Source organism: Pungitius pungitius, chromosome 15 (genome assembly GCF_949316345.1).
Source record: "Pungitius pungitius chromosome 15, fPunPun2.1, whole genome shotgun sequence".
Lineage (NCBI taxonomy): Eukaryota > Metazoa > Chordata > Actinopteri > Perciformes > Gasterosteidae > Pungitius > Pungitius pungitius.
The window spans coordinates 6,100,502-6,119,956 of record NC_084914.1 but is presented as its reverse complement, the minus strand read 5'-3'; the positions used below and the strand labels follow the sequence as shown (position 1 = coordinate 6,119,956).

Sequence of the window (19,455 nt, the reverse complement as noted above, 5' to 3'; positions counted from 1 at the left end):
AAGGCTATTTGTCGTGATACTGTAAGCGACAGTATGATAACATTGCTGAAAAAAGGCTTTCCATGTTAATTACTTCTTTGCCCCGATGCCGATGAGTCTCTGAGACACCACATCCAAGCGAATTCATCCTTCCACCATTGTAATCAACCTGTCAAGACTTTTTTTTGTTTATTCGGATGCGCATTATTCCCGAAAAACATGCGTTTTCAACTCTTGTTTCCGTTTTGCGCCGCGGCGATGCACGCGCGCTCCTAATGACTCCCGTGCCCTGTAATTTCTTTAGCGTGACAAACTCTGATTACGGGGTGGGAGTCGAGCTTCGAGCCAAGCATCATCTTTTCTCGTTATTGTTATTATTTGGGGTTTTTTTATGCGTTTGCTCTGTCTTTGATGCAAGCCCAGCAGCTGTGCGTGTGTGCGTGTGTGTGTGTGTGCCCCTCAATAGTTGTTTCGGCGAAGCAGTGTTTAACACCAAAGTGATTTAGTACAAACGGATCACCGCGCTACAGCCCCCTGGCTGCTGATTCTCAATGCACTGTTAGCTCAGACACGCTGGCAAATGAAACAAGGGGCGTGTTCAAAAAAAATAAAATAAACTGCGCTGACGCCCTGCGGAACTTGAAAGGTTCCCGCCGTTCGCCATTTGTCCCCAGAAGACGGACGCACTCGCCCCCGCGTCAGGCCTCGGTGAGTCAACAGAGGGGTCCAAGCGCGGGGGAGAACGTAGTTCGTGTTGTGATGAGAAGTGATGAGAAGCGTGGTGAAAAAACTAAAATGGGGGATTGATATCTACCTTCAGATAATTAGATTCCCACTAGCTACCTCGAGCTAGGGGGGGGCATGGAAACGGTCCTTCACGTCATCAACCGTGCACAACCCCCCCCCCCACCCCCCCCCCCCCCCCCTCCTTCCTTCCTCCGGCTGTGGGAGCTCCGGAGTGACCACCCTGCGCGGTGCGGCGCGTACAGTAATGCCATTAAGCCTCCCCCCCCCCTGGGGTATCAGCGGCGGTTTGGAGCTTAGGGCCAATACAAAAGAGGCCCATTTGAAACGGAGCCCAGCCCGAGGAGGTCAGAGGGCTGTTTACCGAACAACAGTCTCTTATCGGCTGCGAGACTCCCCGAGGAGTCTCCACCGCCAACAGATAACAGCCTCCAAATAGGCGGCGGAGTGTGACCGATGGGAGCATAATCAGGTACATTCTGGTTGGGGTGGGGTGGGGGGGGGTGCAGGACAGGGGTGGATAATTGTGTGCTCTGCTGTTAGTGGTGAGATCATATGCGAGGCGGCTTCGGGAACAAACATACAGTAGAAAGAAGAAATGGGGCTATGCTCGGCCTGCCTCTCAAAAGACTGGTGAATGCTGTTTTTCTTTTGGTCCTTATGGTCGTTATTTAAAGGGACCACGGAGGCATGTTCATCCGCATGCATCGCTTCATTATTGAACAGTTAAATGGTCAATAGGTTCAGCCAAGGCAGCTTTTAGCACAAGGGCAAGTAGACGGCGTAAAAGCCAATGCAAATAACTGGCACTCAAACAAGGCCTAATGCATTAATGACTGCATGACGTGCGCTAATGTGACGGCTGCAGATTCAGAGTGACAGTAATGGGGAATTTTGCCTCTGGTTATACTCATAGGGCCCCGGATGGGGAGAGGAGGGGAAAAGGATGTACACCTGCCTGCTGCCTGGGCCTTGACAGAAGCCTAATAAATAACAGGAGACAAGGTGAAACAGCAGTTGCAGCCCCCACCTCTCCTCCTCCTCCTCCTCCTCTTCCTTATCCTCCTCCTCCTCCTCCACCTCTTCCCACGGCAACCCCCTACAGCACCCCGCCAGTTGTGTGAGATGCAGCCGCCTGTGCGGACAGATTTTTGGCACGAAACAGAGTCTCCTCCAAGTTAGCAAAGTGCACTTGTCCCGAGAAAGGGGCAACTTGAGTTATTCATGAAATCACTAAAGGAACTTTTGCTTTTGCACGTGACTTAGCCGTCCAAGCGTTTTATTTGACGAGAGTCGAAATTATAGCTTCACGCTGCAGGTCAAGGCTACGCACTCACCTGAACCAAATATCAAAGTGTGCTCCATCAGAATCAATTTCGGTGCACTTACCAACCCTTTGGCTACAGCCGGCAATGCTGAATAGAAACCAGCTGATTGGACAGCAGCTTTCGAAGATAAGTGAGGGAGGCGCCGGGGTCAATGCAATCCGAGTGTAAAACCATCGCCGCAACTGCCTGTCATTGGCCTCTTGATATAGATTTAATCCTAAGGACAGCGGGGACTTTTCACATACAAAAATAATACATTCATAATGTTTGAATGAGTGTGAGATGCCTTCCGCCATGGCATGCGGATATGAGGCCTAACAATCAATAGAGCAGATAGAGCTGTAATGGTTTAAACCCATTTAAACTGCTTCTCTTGCTCCTCCCGCTCCTCCCGCTCCTCCCGCGTTCCCTCCGCCTCCTCGGCGCCATTAATAACAATTGAGACCCTTGGAGCATTAATTAGTGCGATTTTCCCGGGCCGCCTCGATTTCCGTGAAGCCACCTACAACGACGGCAGGCCTCGGTAAACACGTTCTGCAGCATAGTAAGTTGTTGTTTTTCTACCGAGGGTTGTTTTTTTGGGGCTTTTTTTTCTTTAGACATGGTGATGAGATCACAGAATTGCTCGAGCATGCCTTACACACACACAAACACTTCCTCTCTCTCTCTCACTCTCTCTCTCTCACACACACAAACACTCCCCTCTCTGTCTCTCACTCTCTCTTCATTAGGCAGCCCCTGCGCTGGCCGCGTGTGATTCATTAGCTTTTATCCTCTTCATTTGAAGAAGGAGCTGTGTGTAATTGGAGCATCTCTGTTTGTCCAGCATCCTTCACACAGTCGCATCTCTGGGCCAATTATCATTCCATCGCAGCGCTCCCGGGTAACACAGCCACGTCAGCCGCCTCGAGGACCAAACTTCAAGCTATTACCGCCTCTCAAGAATGTAAATAAAATCACTTGCAAATCAACAGCTAATGATTGAATGTGGAGTGGCACTCGGGGGATATGAAGATGATGAACCATATTGGTGAGACTTGGACCAATAACTTAACTTCCCCAGTTTACAGAGCGGGCTTTGGGTGCTTCAGACAGTCACATCGAAGGCTTTGCATTGAGCTACGGTTTCACATTTGTTTCGGTGAACAGTGGCCATTTTATGCAAAAAACCTCCGCATCTGAGGCCAGTCCTGCAGCACAATGATCTCAAAACGAAGGGAAAGCTCCCAAAGACTCTTTTCACGGTCAACAGTGTGAAGCTGTTTACAGGTCAGTCCTGTGGTTGTTGACCTGACTGCTGGAGACCAGAGTGTCAGCCGAAGCTCGAGGGTCAGGATTCAACACCCGATATCAAAAACATGCACCGCGCGTCGCAGTTGTTTAATGTGCCGACGCCGAGCGTCCGATCGGCTGATCACTAGTCATTGGGGGGGAAAAAAGGAAAAAAAAGAGCTACACGACGACGATGTGCGGCGTTCATCGGATGAAGGTTTTAACAACTCCACATTAAGGCTGACAGCCGTCGCTGTACAGGTCAATTATACTTTCCATAGCCTTCTTAAACCAACCCATAACACTTTCATTTACTTTTGTTTTGTTTGCCAGAAGTTAAACACTATTTATGAAGTGGAGGCAAACGAGAAAATACATTAACCCCCTGTGGAATTGTGTGAAAAACCTGATTTAATTTCTGCAATTAGGAAAAAGTCTATGCCGGAATTTGTGACGTTTGGTCGGTCTCTGCTGTTTACTTTTTTGGAGTTTTTGTTCAACCTGCCTTATCTCCTACTTCAGCAACTCATTTCTAACATTTCCGAAGAAAAAAAAAAATGCCTGATGGCAACTTCCTGAGAACAGATGCTGACTTCTCCCATTGAGACAAAGCTGAATAATGCGTCGTGCTGTGTGCCCTTTGCTAAGAATGCAACACGTTTCCTTATTCTGTTATAGTAAATCTAACGAGGATAGACTTCCTCTTGTTTGATGGATTCTTGGACGGCAAATAAACAAACAGTTCTTCATTATTCTAATAGAGAATATTTAATTGATGGTCTGGAAGTATTTGGTAAAAAAAACACAAGAAAATGGGCCAATACAACCAACATTACCTTCATCTGTTTTGCTTTATGGGACCTTTGCAAAACCAAGAGGCGCACCTATTGAGAGGCCATGGAATGTAAAATGCGGTATCGAAGTCCTCTACTAAGACCCATTGAAGACTGGACTGGATTGCATTTGTCACGTGACCTCGCCACTCGTCAGTCCGGTCACATCAAACGGATGGTTTTTTGTTACCAAGTTCCGAAAGGTACGTTTTTTTTTCCAAAGTCGCGACCTGTGTGTTTACCCGCTGTGATTGGTCCTAGGACAGCCCTGCTGGCACACTCCAGCAGGCCCTTTCTGAGGACCTCACTCGTGTACCCGCAGTGCTGTAAGAGCTTCGGCAAATCCATGTCTCCACCGCATTCATTATCATCGTAATGAAAAGGGTCTGAAAAGCAAAGTTGCAGAAGAACGTAGACACCTCCCTCTCTGCTTTGTTCTATCATCAATCACCATGGAGGGGTTTTTTTTTTTCCATCGGTTGGAGCCATCAAGAAAAAAAGAAAATCACATGCATATTTAATTTCATTCTCCACTGGCTAACACAAAGGAAACTGCCACCCTTCAGGACACCTTTTTTGGGGGGGGGGGGGGGGGGGGGGGGAAAGTCTCTATTAAATCGTCTGGGAGAAGAGAAGGGAGAAAGAAGAAACGTTTCGTGAGTGGAAAAAAACAAAAAACGAAATTATGGCCCGACTTCAAATTAAGTGCCGTTAATCTTCCCCCGAGCAGCCGATGTGTTGTTTCACTCCTTAGTCACAGCTCGGATGGCAATCGGGATCGGTCAACCAGGACGCTATCAGCGGCAGTCACTCTGCAATGACAAAGTGCTCCCAGCGTGGGCATTACTCTCGACACGCGGCTCGCCCCTATCAGAGAAACAAAGGCCGGCTTTTATGGCTGCCGGAAGAAAAAAAAAAAAAAAAGGTGGTAAACATAACAAAGCGCACAGCTCCTTGGAATTTAATGAGTATAGATATCAAATGCCAGACCTTCTAGAAGAGAGAGAAAACATCCTCGTCCTTCGCGATGTACAAAAACGGAAGCACCGTGGCTTGCAGACAACAAGTGATTTATAGTGTTGCTAGTTTTTTAGTGTGCTTTCCACTTTGAACCTGGAGCATCCATTGTGAACTCAGCAAGGGAGGGATGGAGGGATGGAGGGAGGGGGGGGGGCAGAAAAAGAGCAGTTGATCACTACCACGCCACTGGGAGCAGACGTGCAGGTGCTTAAACAAGCTCACGGAAGATGCACAGTGCTCCTGATTATGGAGTCTTCTAAAAGGACCTCCAGGAGGACTGCTGCTCCGTCGCAGGGCGCTGACGGCGTGCAACCCCCGAATACCGTCCATTTGCAAACGACTCCAGCCGCATGCACGCGGCTCACGTTTAGCCTCTCCATCCGCGTGTGGCTAATCCGTCACCTCGCCAGAGGGAGCAACACACGTCCAATTGATTTTTTTCCTGGTTTACATATTTACACACACACACACACGCACACACAGAGTTGTGCAATTAGGAGCCCATTTATCGATGGCTTGGGCCCCACTGGGAGCCCTACAGTGAAGCCCACTCCGATAAATCTCCCACTACTGAGGTTGCCAGCTAGAAAAGACCGATGAACCACACACTAAAATGGACCAGGAATACTTTGGGCTGCAGGTTGAGAGAGGTCTGAGTCACTAAAAGTGACCCCTGATCATACTACTACTTGATAGCAACCGTTAATTTATGATAAACCCGTTGAATGCATTTTCCAACGGTCTCTTTGCTTATGCCACATGTGAAAATATCAGAGACATTATTAGGAAGAAGCTTGAAAAAAGTGGGGGGGACACAGGAATAAAACCAAATTGTAATTTTTCTATCAGTTTAGTTGTTTCGTTTTAAATCAGACTGAACACAAACAGTTTCCAAAGTGCATCTCAATTCTGATCTATGTTTCTGCCTTGTGTCCCTCCGCTCGCCGCTGCTGCTTGACTTCATCATATGGGTTTCATATTATGTGTGTGCCATGCTGCCCCCAGCAGGCTCTGCAAAAAATGCATCAGTTATCTGTTGAATCCCACAACACCCACTGATGCCACACATCACAGAACAACTTCACTTCACACACACACACACACACATCGCTTCCTCAGAGTCTAAGCAGGATAGAGAAGGAAAATAAATAAACATGGGGTCCCATTATAACACGTGAACTGTTTTGGCAGTACGGACCTCCATTAGTCCGGACATTCATTGATTGGCATGAATATGGGCTAATGCACCATTTTCCTCATTGATAATGCCATTGTGGAGATAAAAGAATGATCCCTTCAGGGGCTAAATTAGAATCTGAATATAGACTCCCCCAGGGCAATGTACAACCATTACAATGAAAAGCTCTATTGTTTCAGGAATTGAAATAAGTCATATCACTGTACCACGGCAATGAACTTTTTCTTTCTTACAAAGCAGTGAATATATATATTTTTTTATATATATACACGCAGCAAATGAAGTCGCTCTTGTATGAATGGCCTTAATTCAAGTAGGAGTGTAACTGCAGTGTGAAGGGGGGGGGGGGGGGGCACATCAACAATCGGACGATAAAACAACAATATCATCAAATTTAGAGGCAAAATAGAAAAGAAATGAGACAAAGCAAAAAACTTTGCAGAGAAAAGCAAAAGCATGCGGGATGCATGCAAGGGAAACCGGTTAATTTAATTGAGATAACTACAAAAAGCATTTTGCACTACATTAACCATCCATTCTTGCAAGATATTTGTTTTAAGTAAAATAGAAATGAAACATGTGTGATGTGCATAAACTACAGTTTAAGTGCACATTAACTTGAGATGAAAACACTGAGAGGCGTGTGGGGGTAGGGTGGGGGGGGGGGGGGGGGGGTGCCCACCAAATATAATTCATATTTTAGACTCTCATCTCCACGACAAAGTGTCGTCAAGATGCTCGCCAGGACGCCGTGGATTTAAGTCCCGGTCTTTTGGCAACGACGGTTCGAGGCTCGTCCGGCTAATCGCCCTCTCCGCGCACACCAGCCACGGCGCGCACGCGGCGACACCTCGGTGCGCGAATCTCCTTCAGGTTTAATCACATCAGACAGCAACTTATCAGGACAAAGTTAGACGCAGACACGAAACTCCTTCAACTCCCGCTCGTGAGTACGGAACCGGGGAGCTGACCCGCGGTGCCCGTGGCGCAACCTGCTCGCTGCGCAAAGCGGCACCAAAGGTGAGAACAAACTGCCGCTGCGGGTTGAAAGGCAGCGCCGCTGCGCCAAAGTGGCACAAACGGGAGAACAATTAAGGTTTTATGCTCGTGTCTTTCTGCAGAATGACACCCTTCGAGTAACTCGCGTCACTTTCCCGCTGGAAACACATGTTCGCATTTACAAAAAAGTGCCACACGCACTGCACAAAAAAAAAAACATTTGATAAAACAAATGTCCCCCTGCACATTTACAGGTGGAATTATCCGTAAACCCTCAGAACAAATAAAGGGCAAACTGACTACAAGTGCCTTTTCCCCCTCCACTTCGTCTCGCAGATGGAGCGAGACACAAAAAAAGCAGCACTGCGCGTATGGTCCGCGCGCGTAGACGTTTCCAAGTGATCCTCCTTACCTTTAAAAACTTCCCCTCGTGCCGACAGCAGCAAGGTAATCGCAGCAAACAAGCAATTGATAACTTTATCCATGTCGACGGCGCCGTCGTAGCGTCAACCCGCCCCGCAGCCGCGGGGTTCTCTGGCAACTCTTCTTTCTTTATGGCAACTTGAACCCGACGTACACTTTTAGGAGCGTCTGATCTAAAGTGTCTTCTCTCCGGCCCCTTTGTCCCTGGCGTGCCGTCCGGGTGTGAGGGGGACACTGTCAGTCACCGACGCGGCTGCTCCTTGCCGGGCTTGCTCCACACTTGGAGGGAGGAATGTGAGTGAGTCTTGATTCCGGAATTACGCGTGGAGTGAGAGGTCCGGCAGCTCCGCGGGAGCAGCGGCTGTGCGCGCGCGGTGTGCCCGATAGAGGGCGCGCGTCAGACACCACCACCCCTTCCCCCTCTCCCTCCACTCAACCCCCCCAGCCCCCCACCCCCCCAGCCCCCCCCCCCCCCCCCCCCCCCCTCCCAGCGCATCCTCTGACTGGTGGCGTTTATGTGGACCAGGTGGAGAAGTTTGGTCGGGGCCATTTAAGAAGCTCTGGGTTCTATTTTATCAAGTCAGCCATCATTCATTTAGAGTTGCCATACAAAATGAATGTCAGTGATAGATCTTACAACAAATTTAGATTATAATGAAGTCATATCTTATCACACAAACATTTTTGTTACAAGGTTATTTTCTAATGAAGCACAAATATTCTGCACAGTAGAACATTGGGTTATCGCCATGTAGGGCATTAGTAGTCTATCTCCCCAAATAAATAAATACTTTCCATGTTTTGTATAATGTATGAGATATGCATGAGCTAATCTACGTTTATTTCTTTTTTTGTTGCCAAAAAGTAGTTGAAAGACAAAGAAATGTTGCTGCATGAAATTATTTTACATAGTCATCTGAGTTGGAGGTCACTCAGCCCAGCGTGATCTAAATCTAAAAAGGACGTATTTTGGATTATCGTAAATAATGATATCATATCATATTAATATTGTTTGAATTTACTAATAATGTAAAGCTGGAGTTTCAAATAAAAGTTATTCACATATTTAGCATAATTTGAGTGTTTGTCAGTTCAGGATCAAGCTTGTAATCGATTCGTAATTTACGGGAATCTTTGTCTTCGATGAAGATCACATGATGCTCGACTTGACCCCTACATTTATTAAGTTGATGTTTCCTGAAAAATCTTTTCCCAGCTGGATTCTTAATCATGGTTCACCTTGTGCGTCCTTTCTGATTCAAATTCTTGCAATGATCCTATTAGAGGCAAACACAGGCCAACCTTCAAGAGGAGCTTATTGGTGGACGTGTTATAACAGAGCCACATGGTGCCACACGCATGTATTTCAGCTTCGATGAACCAAATAACAATACCTTACTTTGATATATGCAGAAATGTGTTAGAATTTGGTCTAATCTGAGACGGCAGAGGCAAACAGCTGGAGGGTTTTCTTCGCGCATTGTCAAAGGGACGGAAAACCAACTAATGACAAAGTCAACCAATGTCATTCCCCCATTGTTTCAACATGCATAAACACATGGTGATTTCACTTGCACCAGCACTTTCCATTGCTAATTAAAATGCAGCCAAATTGAAATGGGTCTACATTTAGCCCTGGAAATGACCTTGTATATCTGGCCGGAGTTGTTGTTTTTCTTCACAAGTTGACGAAACAATGGCTGAAAGCGCTTCATAGAAGCGCCACATGTTTTTTCCGTGGGTTTTAGGTATTGTCTCGGCCACGATAGTTACGTTGCCAGGAATGCATGAATACCAGTCTGAGCCGAGCTGTCATGGGAATTCATGAGAATGTAAACTCCTCCGATTGGATGGGGGAAATGAATGGATAGCATCATTGTTTGCACTCCCCAATGCAGAGAGAGAGAGAGAGAGAGAGAGAGGGATAACGTGTTAGTGCGTATGTGATTGAGGGCTGTGTTTTAGGTTCTTCATAGACACAGTCCCTAAATCCTGTTCACCAAATTGGCCGATATCTTATCTCATCAGCACCAGCCTTTGTGTTCCAAATCCAATTGTATTGATTTCAAACTGTATTTAACTTAGAAGTGGACAACGTCATTTCGTCAAATAATCAATGTGGCTGTCTTTGGCAGGTTCGCAGGTTTGTACAACTGCCACTTGGATGAGCCGAAGCTGAACACTTGCCATGACTTTTATCAGGGTCAAACAATGGAAACATATATATATCCGTTATTTTTAGCTAACTATTTGAGCCATTTCTCCATTAACTTTGCTTACATTTCCAACTTTTTTTCTCTTAGATAACCATTTAGACTACTGCTTCTTAGCTTCCATTCACACCATATCATCACAACATGGAGTTCAGCTCAGATGCTACAGCTCAATATGTTGTTATTTGATTTTTCAAACCAATCACAATTTCCACTTTGTCAAAGCAATCCAGCCGCCATTGTTTTGGAATCAATAAACAACTTCATCTGTGAGGAGGCAAACAAGCCGTGCGCAATGTACCTGCAGCTTTTCTTTATTTTTGACCCAATAATCTTTCACAAGCTTAGGCGGCTTTCATCGCGCTCTCAAAGCAAGGTACAGCAAGGCTTTGACAGTGCACCGATTGGACAGGAGGGAAGTTGCTTCAAAATGCATAAAAGACGAGGACCAGGAGTTTCCATTGCTGGGCCTCAAAGGTTAAAAAGGTCAGCGACGCACTGTCGGTGTTTCCTCAACAACACACTGTGCCGTCCAATAGGTGGTGTTGACATTTCATTGTCAGCATCAACAATCCTGTCAGCCTGCCGGCAAAATCTATTCTCGCAGATATTTCTCTCCGCGGGAACACTTTGAATCAATTAAACATGAGAACGGCGAGCTAAATAGCAAGTTGTAGTAATTGACATAAGTGGCGGTATAGTGCTGCTTGTCAATAATGAAAATCACCTCATCCTGTGTGAGGAGTCTCGGTGGGACTGAATAAATCACGGGACTAGCTCCCGAAAAAAAGTCTTATTGAGCTTCTCCTCATGTGGCCGCCAACACAACAGTGATTTTAGCGATTGGATCCATTCTGATTATCCCCTGCCTTGATTGTCAAAAGTTCAAAATGAGGTTGATTGGCCGCCCTTCATTAGGGGGAAGTCACCGCTGGTGATGCTAAACTGTTTTTTAAGCTTTGGCTTGTTAATGCGAGAAAAAAAAAAAAAAAGACGTTGAATGAAGAACAAGGGTGTCAATCGCTGCTCCCCCAGTTGCTTTGTTTCGCACACTGTCTCATTATAAAGTAAAGTTATCGGAGCACGGAGCAATTAAATAGAATCAGCAAATCCTACAAAGCCTGCTAAGTGCAGTCATGGGTGATCCCGGGTGCACAGCTGACCGCTAGTGAGGGACAATCCTTCAGTGGAATGAGGAGGGTCGGCAGACTGCGGAGCTTCATTTGAATTCTTTGTCAGGAGATTTTACTTTAATGTACACAGGTCAATGTTTACGTTTCAAAAGTGGCTCTCCGACCCTTTGATAATAAAATAATAATAAGAGTAAGAGCTTTGAACTGTTAGTTACTGGTGGAATATATATATATATATATATATATATATTACATATACGTTCACTCAACGTTGTATATTGTTTTCTAACTAAAATAGTAACACCCCCCCCAGAATACCTGAATTCAGGTCATCGGACTCACATAGATGCATTATCTTTAGAGGAGCTTTATTTGACAACATGTCCCATGATCACTATCTAGGACAAAGACTTATTCAGGAGGCCTTCATCCATCATGAATGCATGGGTTGTTGATATGTGTGTGTGTGTGTGAATGTGTGTCTGTGTGTGCGTGTCTGAGTGAGACAGAGAGAGATAGCGTTGCACTGAGAGAGAGAGAGAGAGAGAGAGAGAGAGAGAGAGAGAGAGAGAGAGAGAGAGAGAGAGAGAGAGAGAGAAAAGACCGGTGCATTCTACTTTGACTGAAGTAGTAACAGGTACACACCAACAGAGGTCCCCTTTCTGCAGCGCCTCAACTCCTCATTCAGAACTGTTTATGGCAATGCTAAATATTTTTTTATTTAAACCCCATTGCATTTCGGGCAGCCGGCCAAGTTGACACCAGCAGCAAACTTGGTGGTGTACTAACATTTATGCGTTTAACCAGTACTCATCACATGGTGAAGCTGCTCTTCTGCAGGAGTAAAATCACTGCAAGCACCTCTGATCTACGAGGCAAATAATATTGAATTGTTGTGCATACCTAGGTATATATATGTATGCCTAAGAAAAAAATATTTTATATATATATATTTGATCATTGTTTTTCAAAATGAGTAACACCTACATATGTAACCAACCAATGATCAAAAACTTCAAAGCTACCTGAGCTTTAAAAACCTTGATTGTTTCAAGTTATTTCATTTTAATTGAATAATTTGCTCCACAGTAGTCCCCACTTTTAGAGAAACAATCTTCAATCAAGTTTTTTTTTTTCCTTTAATCGCTTCAGATGCTTTGTGCGACACCCGACGGCCTGCAGCCCGGCTCTGATCCCATGGAGTGGAACAACAATTAATCAGATTTCAAGTCCCAGTTGTGTTATGTTTTATTATTTTGCAGATCTTAAGCCCCCCTCCTTCATTCCTTCCACTGACTTCACACACCGGATCCCCATGACCTGAATTCAACAAAGCGGCTGGTGATGTGTAACCGAATTTACCCCCCATGCCCCCTCTCTGCCGGAGGTCAAACCAGATCAACTGACCGGTAATCAGCCCCCAAATGTAGACCTGTGAATATTTGCCTGAGCCAAGCGACTTGCCCTTTCCTTCGGATTAACAAAAGTTTACACATGACACAGCGGTTACTCTTTTTTAATTTTAACCCAGCTTTCACATTACACGTTATAAAACACCAACAGGAAACAACAACATCAATGCCGAGTGCCGGTCATCACTTTTGTTGAATGGTGGTATCTGAATACAATCAGGTCGTTCAGGGCGAAATACATGGCTCACAGCATGACTGCCACGTGCCGACTGGTGCCAACATCCCATTAGGACTCTTTTAGATGCACACCCACACATGTACACACACACACACGCACACACACACACACACAAATGCACACATGCACACACAGCAGGAGTCCCTCACGTGGGCTTGAGGTAGTTATAGAGGGCACTGAGTCCCCCTTGCAGCACCTCCTGGATAGGCTTGAGGAGGGGGTTGTGGATAATATGAAGTCCTTTATCCATTGGGTGGCAGGCCAACCTGCCGAGCCTGCTCAGTAGGTACATTTCCATCGGCACGTTTTGCAGGTCGTTGAAGTCAACATTGAGGAGTTCCAAAGACTCCATGAAGCACAGCGTCTTGGGCAGAGAGTGGATACTGTTTCCCTCCACGATGAGGATCTTCAGGTTAACCAAATCCTGGATCTGGTCCGCGATGGTCTCCAGACGGTTGCAAGCCAGATGGAGGAAAACCAGGCCCTTCATGCTGTAGACGCAGGTGGGGATGTGTGTGATGCGGTTGTGGCTGAGATTGAGCTTGGTCAGGTTGTGCATGGCCGCCAGGCTGCCGGGGAGGCCCGTGATCTGGTTATTGGCCAGACTGAGCACCTCCAGGCAGGTACAGGAGCCGAGCTCCTCCGGGACCTCGCTCAGGCGGTTACGGCAGGCGAAAAGCACGCGCAGCTTCTTCAGGAGGCTGATCTCGGCCGGCAGGCTGGACAGGTTGTTGCCCCACAGGTTCAAGATCACCAGATTGTCCAAAGCGCCCAGAGCAGGGGGCAGAGAGCACAAGCAATTCATGGATAAGTTCAGCTTTTGTAGTTCCCGGAGCTCCCAAAGCTCAGAGGGGGTTTGATCGAGGGCCCGCATGGCCAGGCTGAGGGTGCTGTAGCCAAAGTGCACCGTGGTGTTTCGCCGGATTCTCTCGGCGGCCGAGGAAAGGCCGGCCTGGTCGTCCCTCCCAGAGCTCTTCCTGCTTTGGCCGAGGCTCCCCGCGTCATTCAGCTCCTTGCTGGAGGAGCTGCGAGATTGCTTCCCGCCCATCGTGATTCTGTCAGCCCGCGGCGAGATGTTAGCCCACAGTTAGCTGATCAGCCAACAGTGCGAGCACCACGAAGGCTGATGGCTGCCGATTGATCTCCGAGGTTCTTGAAACGGCCCCTGCTGAGCATGATCGGTTCCACGCGTCGCTCGCCGATGTGCTGACGGTTTGGCGGCAGTTTCACCGAATCCCGACTGCGTGTGGTCCGGTCTCCCCCGAGTGGACTCGCGGGTCGCTGTATCTGAGCGCAGTGGGGGCTCGTGGTCTGCCTCTCGCGGACCAACTGCCCTGTCTTACTGGATTTCATACCCCAGCTGGTCCTGTCACTTTGCATGTCCACAGATAGCCCCCCCCCCCCCCACCACCCTCCGCTCCCCGCTCCCCACTACTGCGGGGCGGAGCCGTGGACAGGACGCTGGGCTGAGCTCAATCAGATGGCGTCATCGCCGCCGCCATCACACAGCGTAACACACGGAAATACACCGGCGCTCACTCGGTGCACGTTATACTGTTAACTACACCTGTTATGTTCTCCGTGTGTATTGCGTTTTGCAACTGAAATAATTGAGATATTTGAAATACCAGGGCCGGGCCAACCCTAATCTTTCCATTCTCTTCTCTCCTGGTGTGAGTCACTGAGCCTTCGTGCATGATCTCTTGAATATGCCACCAAGCCAGCAGCCGTTAAAACACACATCTCTCAAACACACATCTCTCAAAAAAGCAACAGTTCTTAAAGGTATTAGTGGAACTATATGCAGGGACATGTGCTAGTAAAATCTCAAGTGCAAAAGGACATGGAACATTCCGTTGTGTTCCTAGAAAACTCTTGTGCTATTCCTAATCTCATTCATGTGGCGCCGAGAGGAGAGTCTCTCTTCATGTGCACGCGTTCACTGCAGAGCATTAGTATTTTTGAACTTGTCTTTGCCCGAAGCAACTCGCACACTGAGGCTAAAAGTTCTTTCTAAAGAGTTTTGTAAGTACCTGAATGCTATTTGTTCCGCTTGCTTGTCATTTAAAATTTAAAATGTCATTTTAGAACATAAGATTAGAAAGTTTTAATTCATTTTTTCGGTGTGCTTGATTACCTTCTACTGCGCGTGTCTGCCTGATCAGGCCACAGCCACGCGGCGTGGGAGGTATCCCATCATGCATCTGTTCAGAGGAAGAGTCATACAGACAAATACCGTCACTCTCACAGTGCCACAGGGAGTATTTCCATTTTATGCTACTTTATAAACCTATTACACTACAATTCAGAGCATGATATTGTCTTGTATCTATTCAAGCAGACTTTTCCCAAATGGTTGACTCCATAACAACGTTAAACTCACAACGTTCAGTTATTTGCATGTTGAACCAATGATATGCCTTTTTTTTTAAATACTGTACATTTCGTGAGATATGTCAATAATAACACCGACATTGATGTTGTTTCATAAAAAAACTGACATATCATCGTTATTATAATGCTTCCCCCACCAACGTCCATTTGAGATGTAGGAGAATAACCGTATCTGGAGAAAAGGTTAGCAGACTGCACATTGTAAAGCCCAAGTCAGCCTGTTTTGAAGTCATGTCCTTCCTGCTGTGAGTCAACAGCTCTAAACACGCGCTGAAGTCAAGTTGTTTTTAGCTCCACTTTAAAACGGGTTTCCAGAGGTTTTAAAATCATGTGACGCATTCTACCCTTACAGGTTGAATTCAGATAAAGCAAAAAGAAAACTGATAGACTTCGGAAAAGAGCAACAGAGGACGGACCCCTGTCGCAGCACAGATGGACATTTAATAGACGTGTACAGAGTGCACACCGTGTACTGTACAGAGTGTTCACCGTGACACTTCTTCAACCCTGTTAACATGATAATCCTTTCTTTTCATTGTTACCGTCATATCTTAAGGCTCTATTTTCAGTTTTGTGTTCTCCTCTGTGATATTTTATATTTAGTCTGTTTAAGTGATTGTATGCATCTCATATGTACAACCGTCATTTTCATTGGGATTGTTAACTCTAGTTTCTCAAAATCAACAATGTAATGCAAATCAATTTTTCTGGCACCAAATTGTTTTCTAAAGGGGTGTCACTCAAGTAATGAACAAGATTTTTATGTGATCAGTGTAAATGGGAACTTGGACTTGATCCATTTTCTTTGACACAGTCATAAAGTCTGACCCGGACTTGGAGTGGCCTTGGTCATCGTTCTTCTGCCAGCCCAGTAATCAAAGCACATGGGTGACAGTTGATATCCAACTCTGGGGACTCGGTGGCTGAGCTCTGAGCACGGCTACATCAGCACTTATGAATGACAAGTTGAATTGGCCACCGGAGGGGTCGGGTTGTTGGGGTTGCATTGCCAATTCAGGCAGCTGCTTGTGCAGCATGTCTCTTTGGAAAGATTGTATTTAATGATAACACATTCATATCTTGGTAACTTGGTGTAGAAACTGTCTTGGAGCTGACACTTTATCACAAAGTCACAACCCTGAGAATGTGCAGTTCTCGTGTACATGTGTGCTGCGGCTAATTTCACAAACAGCAGGATTGCTATATCCTGCCATCCTCTATTTATGTGAAAAATGACACCTCAGCTGTAACCATTAGAGCCCCCCCCCCCCCCCCTCCCCCACCCCTCCAGTGCAAGCACCTCCCCAGAGTGGCAACATGAGGCTCAGAACACATGCTGTCAAACATGCAGTAAACCCCTGGCTTCATCTGCATATCAATCTTTACGGGTTGACTGTAGCACTGCAAAGAAAAGATGGACTGGCGGATGGAGGTGGGATAGAAGCTGGATGGGGAGTAAATAATGCTCATTTCTGTGATGGAGAGATGTCATCATGACATACTTCCCCTCAACACACCGTCACCTAGCACTCCGTCGTAATCCTGTGAGGCACGAATCTTCATTTGCTGCTGCTTTTTTATCCCGGGCGTGTTTTTTTTTTTTTTTCTCCAAATCAATCTTACTGAACAGATGTGTGGAAACAGCTTGAGCTTTGATTTACAAGAAAATAGGATTCACCAATCCTATCGGTTTCACAACACCTTAATACAGAGTCCCATTAGCACCAAATGAGGATGAGTTATTCACTCTGAGAACAGTTACGCCCTCCAGTCCTCAGGGTGAAAAAAATTGTCTCATTTGAGAAAGCTCATCTGGTTATGTGGCACTATAATGACTCTGGATGAGCTACCTTTAGAGACCCAAGTTCAAGATATATACCATTATTACTTGCTCATTACTGTGGAGGCCCCCTTGGGCTGACAGATGATATATGGCCCTGCTGCCACCAAATCTGCCCGTAGGTGTCTCTCCACTGTTGAAATGTAAGGAGTACCTGCCAAGACCTCAGGCTCTTTAGACTCTTTATTGCGGACCTGCTCCCTGAAGCCAGCGCTCATATTGAAGAATATGTTCCCTCTTCAGACAAAAAAGCAAGACAGGATTAGATCTAAGAGACAAGAAAGATGCATTTTGCAAGCTTATTGAGTATTCCAGACCAAATTAGTGCCATAAAATGGGACAGCGCATGTGAATGGGGTGGATGACGAGCCACCTGAGAAGATAATTGTCTATTATTCAGCAGGTGCAGATGTGAATATTCACACCACTGGACACTTTCCACTTTCCTTTTGTGCATCCCCCTAGCTAATGGAGCCTGTGGAAGCAGCTCTGCATTTTAGGCAAAAATTGAGGACATGTCAAAAATTTGATTTGCCATCTGGAAGTTGGCTGCAACAGTGCTCTTGCCAGATCTGCAGGTGACACAAAGGACCCACTTAGCAATGCAAATTAGTGGGGAGGAAATTTGAGGGAGTGTCCAACAAGTCAGTTTGGAGACTGAACATGAGGGCCAAGAACATTTCACGGAGGTTGCCCCTGGCTGTTTGTGCAAACTGTCACTGTGGTAATGACTATTTATCAAGGCAGTCTTATTATATTCGGGCCTACTGTGAGGACAAATTGGTGCTAAAAGAGCAACACAAATACACTTCTGCATCTTCTTGGAATAGTTCTCACTCTCCATTTTTAACTAACCCGAGCACCTCCGCTGAGTATCTAGTAATCTCCTAATCTCTCTCCCCAGGCCACTGGCCAGGAATCTGTAGTTAGATCTGCAGTGAAGCAGCCAGATGCATCTTCGGACAAACTGGGACAACATGACGAATAGACAATAAAGGCACCCAGGGGAGAGCGCTATCCGGGTTAACTCCGCCGCGTATAAAGACACTATTTGTGATGATGGCCGGAATCAAGCGGGGAAGTGCTCCGAAAGTGACCAAATCAAGTCCCGACTTTGCTGACGCAGCGGATGGGGCGTGCGGACCAATTGTGGCTGTGACAACAGCCAGCATGGGTGATGAAGTACCGCCGAGCAGCCTATCTGGGTCTCACCTGCTCACTGCTTCTCCTACAGGCCGCTGAGTGTGGAGCAGAAGCAGTCCAGTGCAAGCGGGGGGGGGGGGGGGGGGGGGGGGGGGGACAGCTGCAGAAGAATCACGATGAGAAAACCTGCCAGTGCTTCGAGGACGTCAATGAGGTCCATCGCTCCCTGAAAGCTCAGCAGAGAACAAGAAAAGAAGGATAATTCAACAGTTGGTTCTTTCTAGCTTTCGCACCTGAATTGTTTTTAATGGTTACGTGTATATATATATGCAAGGGTATTTGAGTGGTTTTCTTAATGTACAGGTGCACTGGTGTGGAGTGCACAGGGTGCTGTGGTAACAGTGGGATGGTTCACCTCCCAGGTTACTTATATACACGCTCACATTCATACCGGCAGTGATGATATTTACATGTTGAAAAACTGTGTACTTTACTGTGTAAAACTCAAAGATACAGATAGACGGAATGACGAGTGTCCCAGATTTCTCCTGACCTGGATAATGTTCTGTGTTGATCACTGTGTCAGCTCCGCGGGAGGAAACTGAACTTGCTTCTAGTTGTTTTTGTCAGTGCTCTTTAGCGCCTGCCACAGGGAAGCAGAAGGAAAACAGGGTGAGTCCAACATGTTGGACTCGGTTATCGTTCAAATTCTTTTTTCCTTTGGTGGTATTTTTTTTGTATTTCCTGATTTGATATGGCTGAGGTCCCAAATGTGACCTCACTTCAAAATGTTTGGAACATGGTCCCAAATGCCCGGACAGCCCACGCTCGGCAGGCCGCACACTCGGTTTGTGGCTCACGTAATCGCACCACAAGCAAACAGGGACTGGGACTGAGTTGGCAGCAACGCCATCATTACTTCAAAAAGCCATCCTGAGGTATTCTGGTTCCAGACCACTGCATTGCTGCCCATATGTTGACGTGAGTGACAACGATGGAAGTGTACTGACGGCTTTCAACGGGCTCTCAAGCGGTGTGTCAGGTGTGTTGGAGGCGCTCATATTTTTTAAAGGATTGTATTTGGACCACAAGCGGAGTTTCATCGCCGAGGACCTTTTCAGCTCATGTCCCCGAAAACCGGAAACAATGAGATCTGACTTGCTCTGTTCCAGAAATTAGGATGCGTGCCAGGCCATCACCGCCAGCAAGACATTAATGTTTCATGTGGTGCTGATATGGTAATCATTGGATCCCTACAATGACACCTTGTGAGAGTTGGATAACGA

General features: G+C 46.5%; 2 protein-coding genes across 7 annotated transcripts in view; both read right to left on the bottom strand.

Moving 5' to 3' along the window:
• LOC119208995 (receptor-type tyrosine-protein phosphatase mu-like) overlaps nt 1–8,031 on the bottom strand; it is a 126,470-nt gene extending 118,439 nt beyond the window's left edge. For 5 of the 6 annotated variants that reach the window (XM_037457871.2, XM_062557571.1, XM_037457875.2 and 2 more), the window contains exon 1: nt 7,786–8,030. In XM_037457871.2, the coding sequence (XP_037313768.2) occupies nt 7,786–7,858 (73 nt within the window). In that variant the 5' untranslated portion in view covers nt 7,859–8,030. Of the gene's footprint in view, nt 1–7,785 lie in introns of all 6 variants that reach the window. The other variant, XM_062557570.1, reaches the window with a different exon arrangement.
• Nucleotides 8,032–12,642: 4,611 nt separating this feature from the next.
• On the bottom strand, nt 12,643–14,107 carry LOC119209460 (leucine-rich repeat-containing protein 30-like). The gene has a single exon (XM_037458839.2). The coding sequence runs from the start codon at nt 13,838–13,840 to the stop codon at nt 12,938–12,940; it is 903 nt and encodes a 300-aa protein (XP_037314736.1). The 5' UTR covers nt 13,841–14,107; the 3' UTR covers nt 12,643–12,937.
• Nucleotides 14,108–19,455: the final 5,348 nt, after the last annotated feature.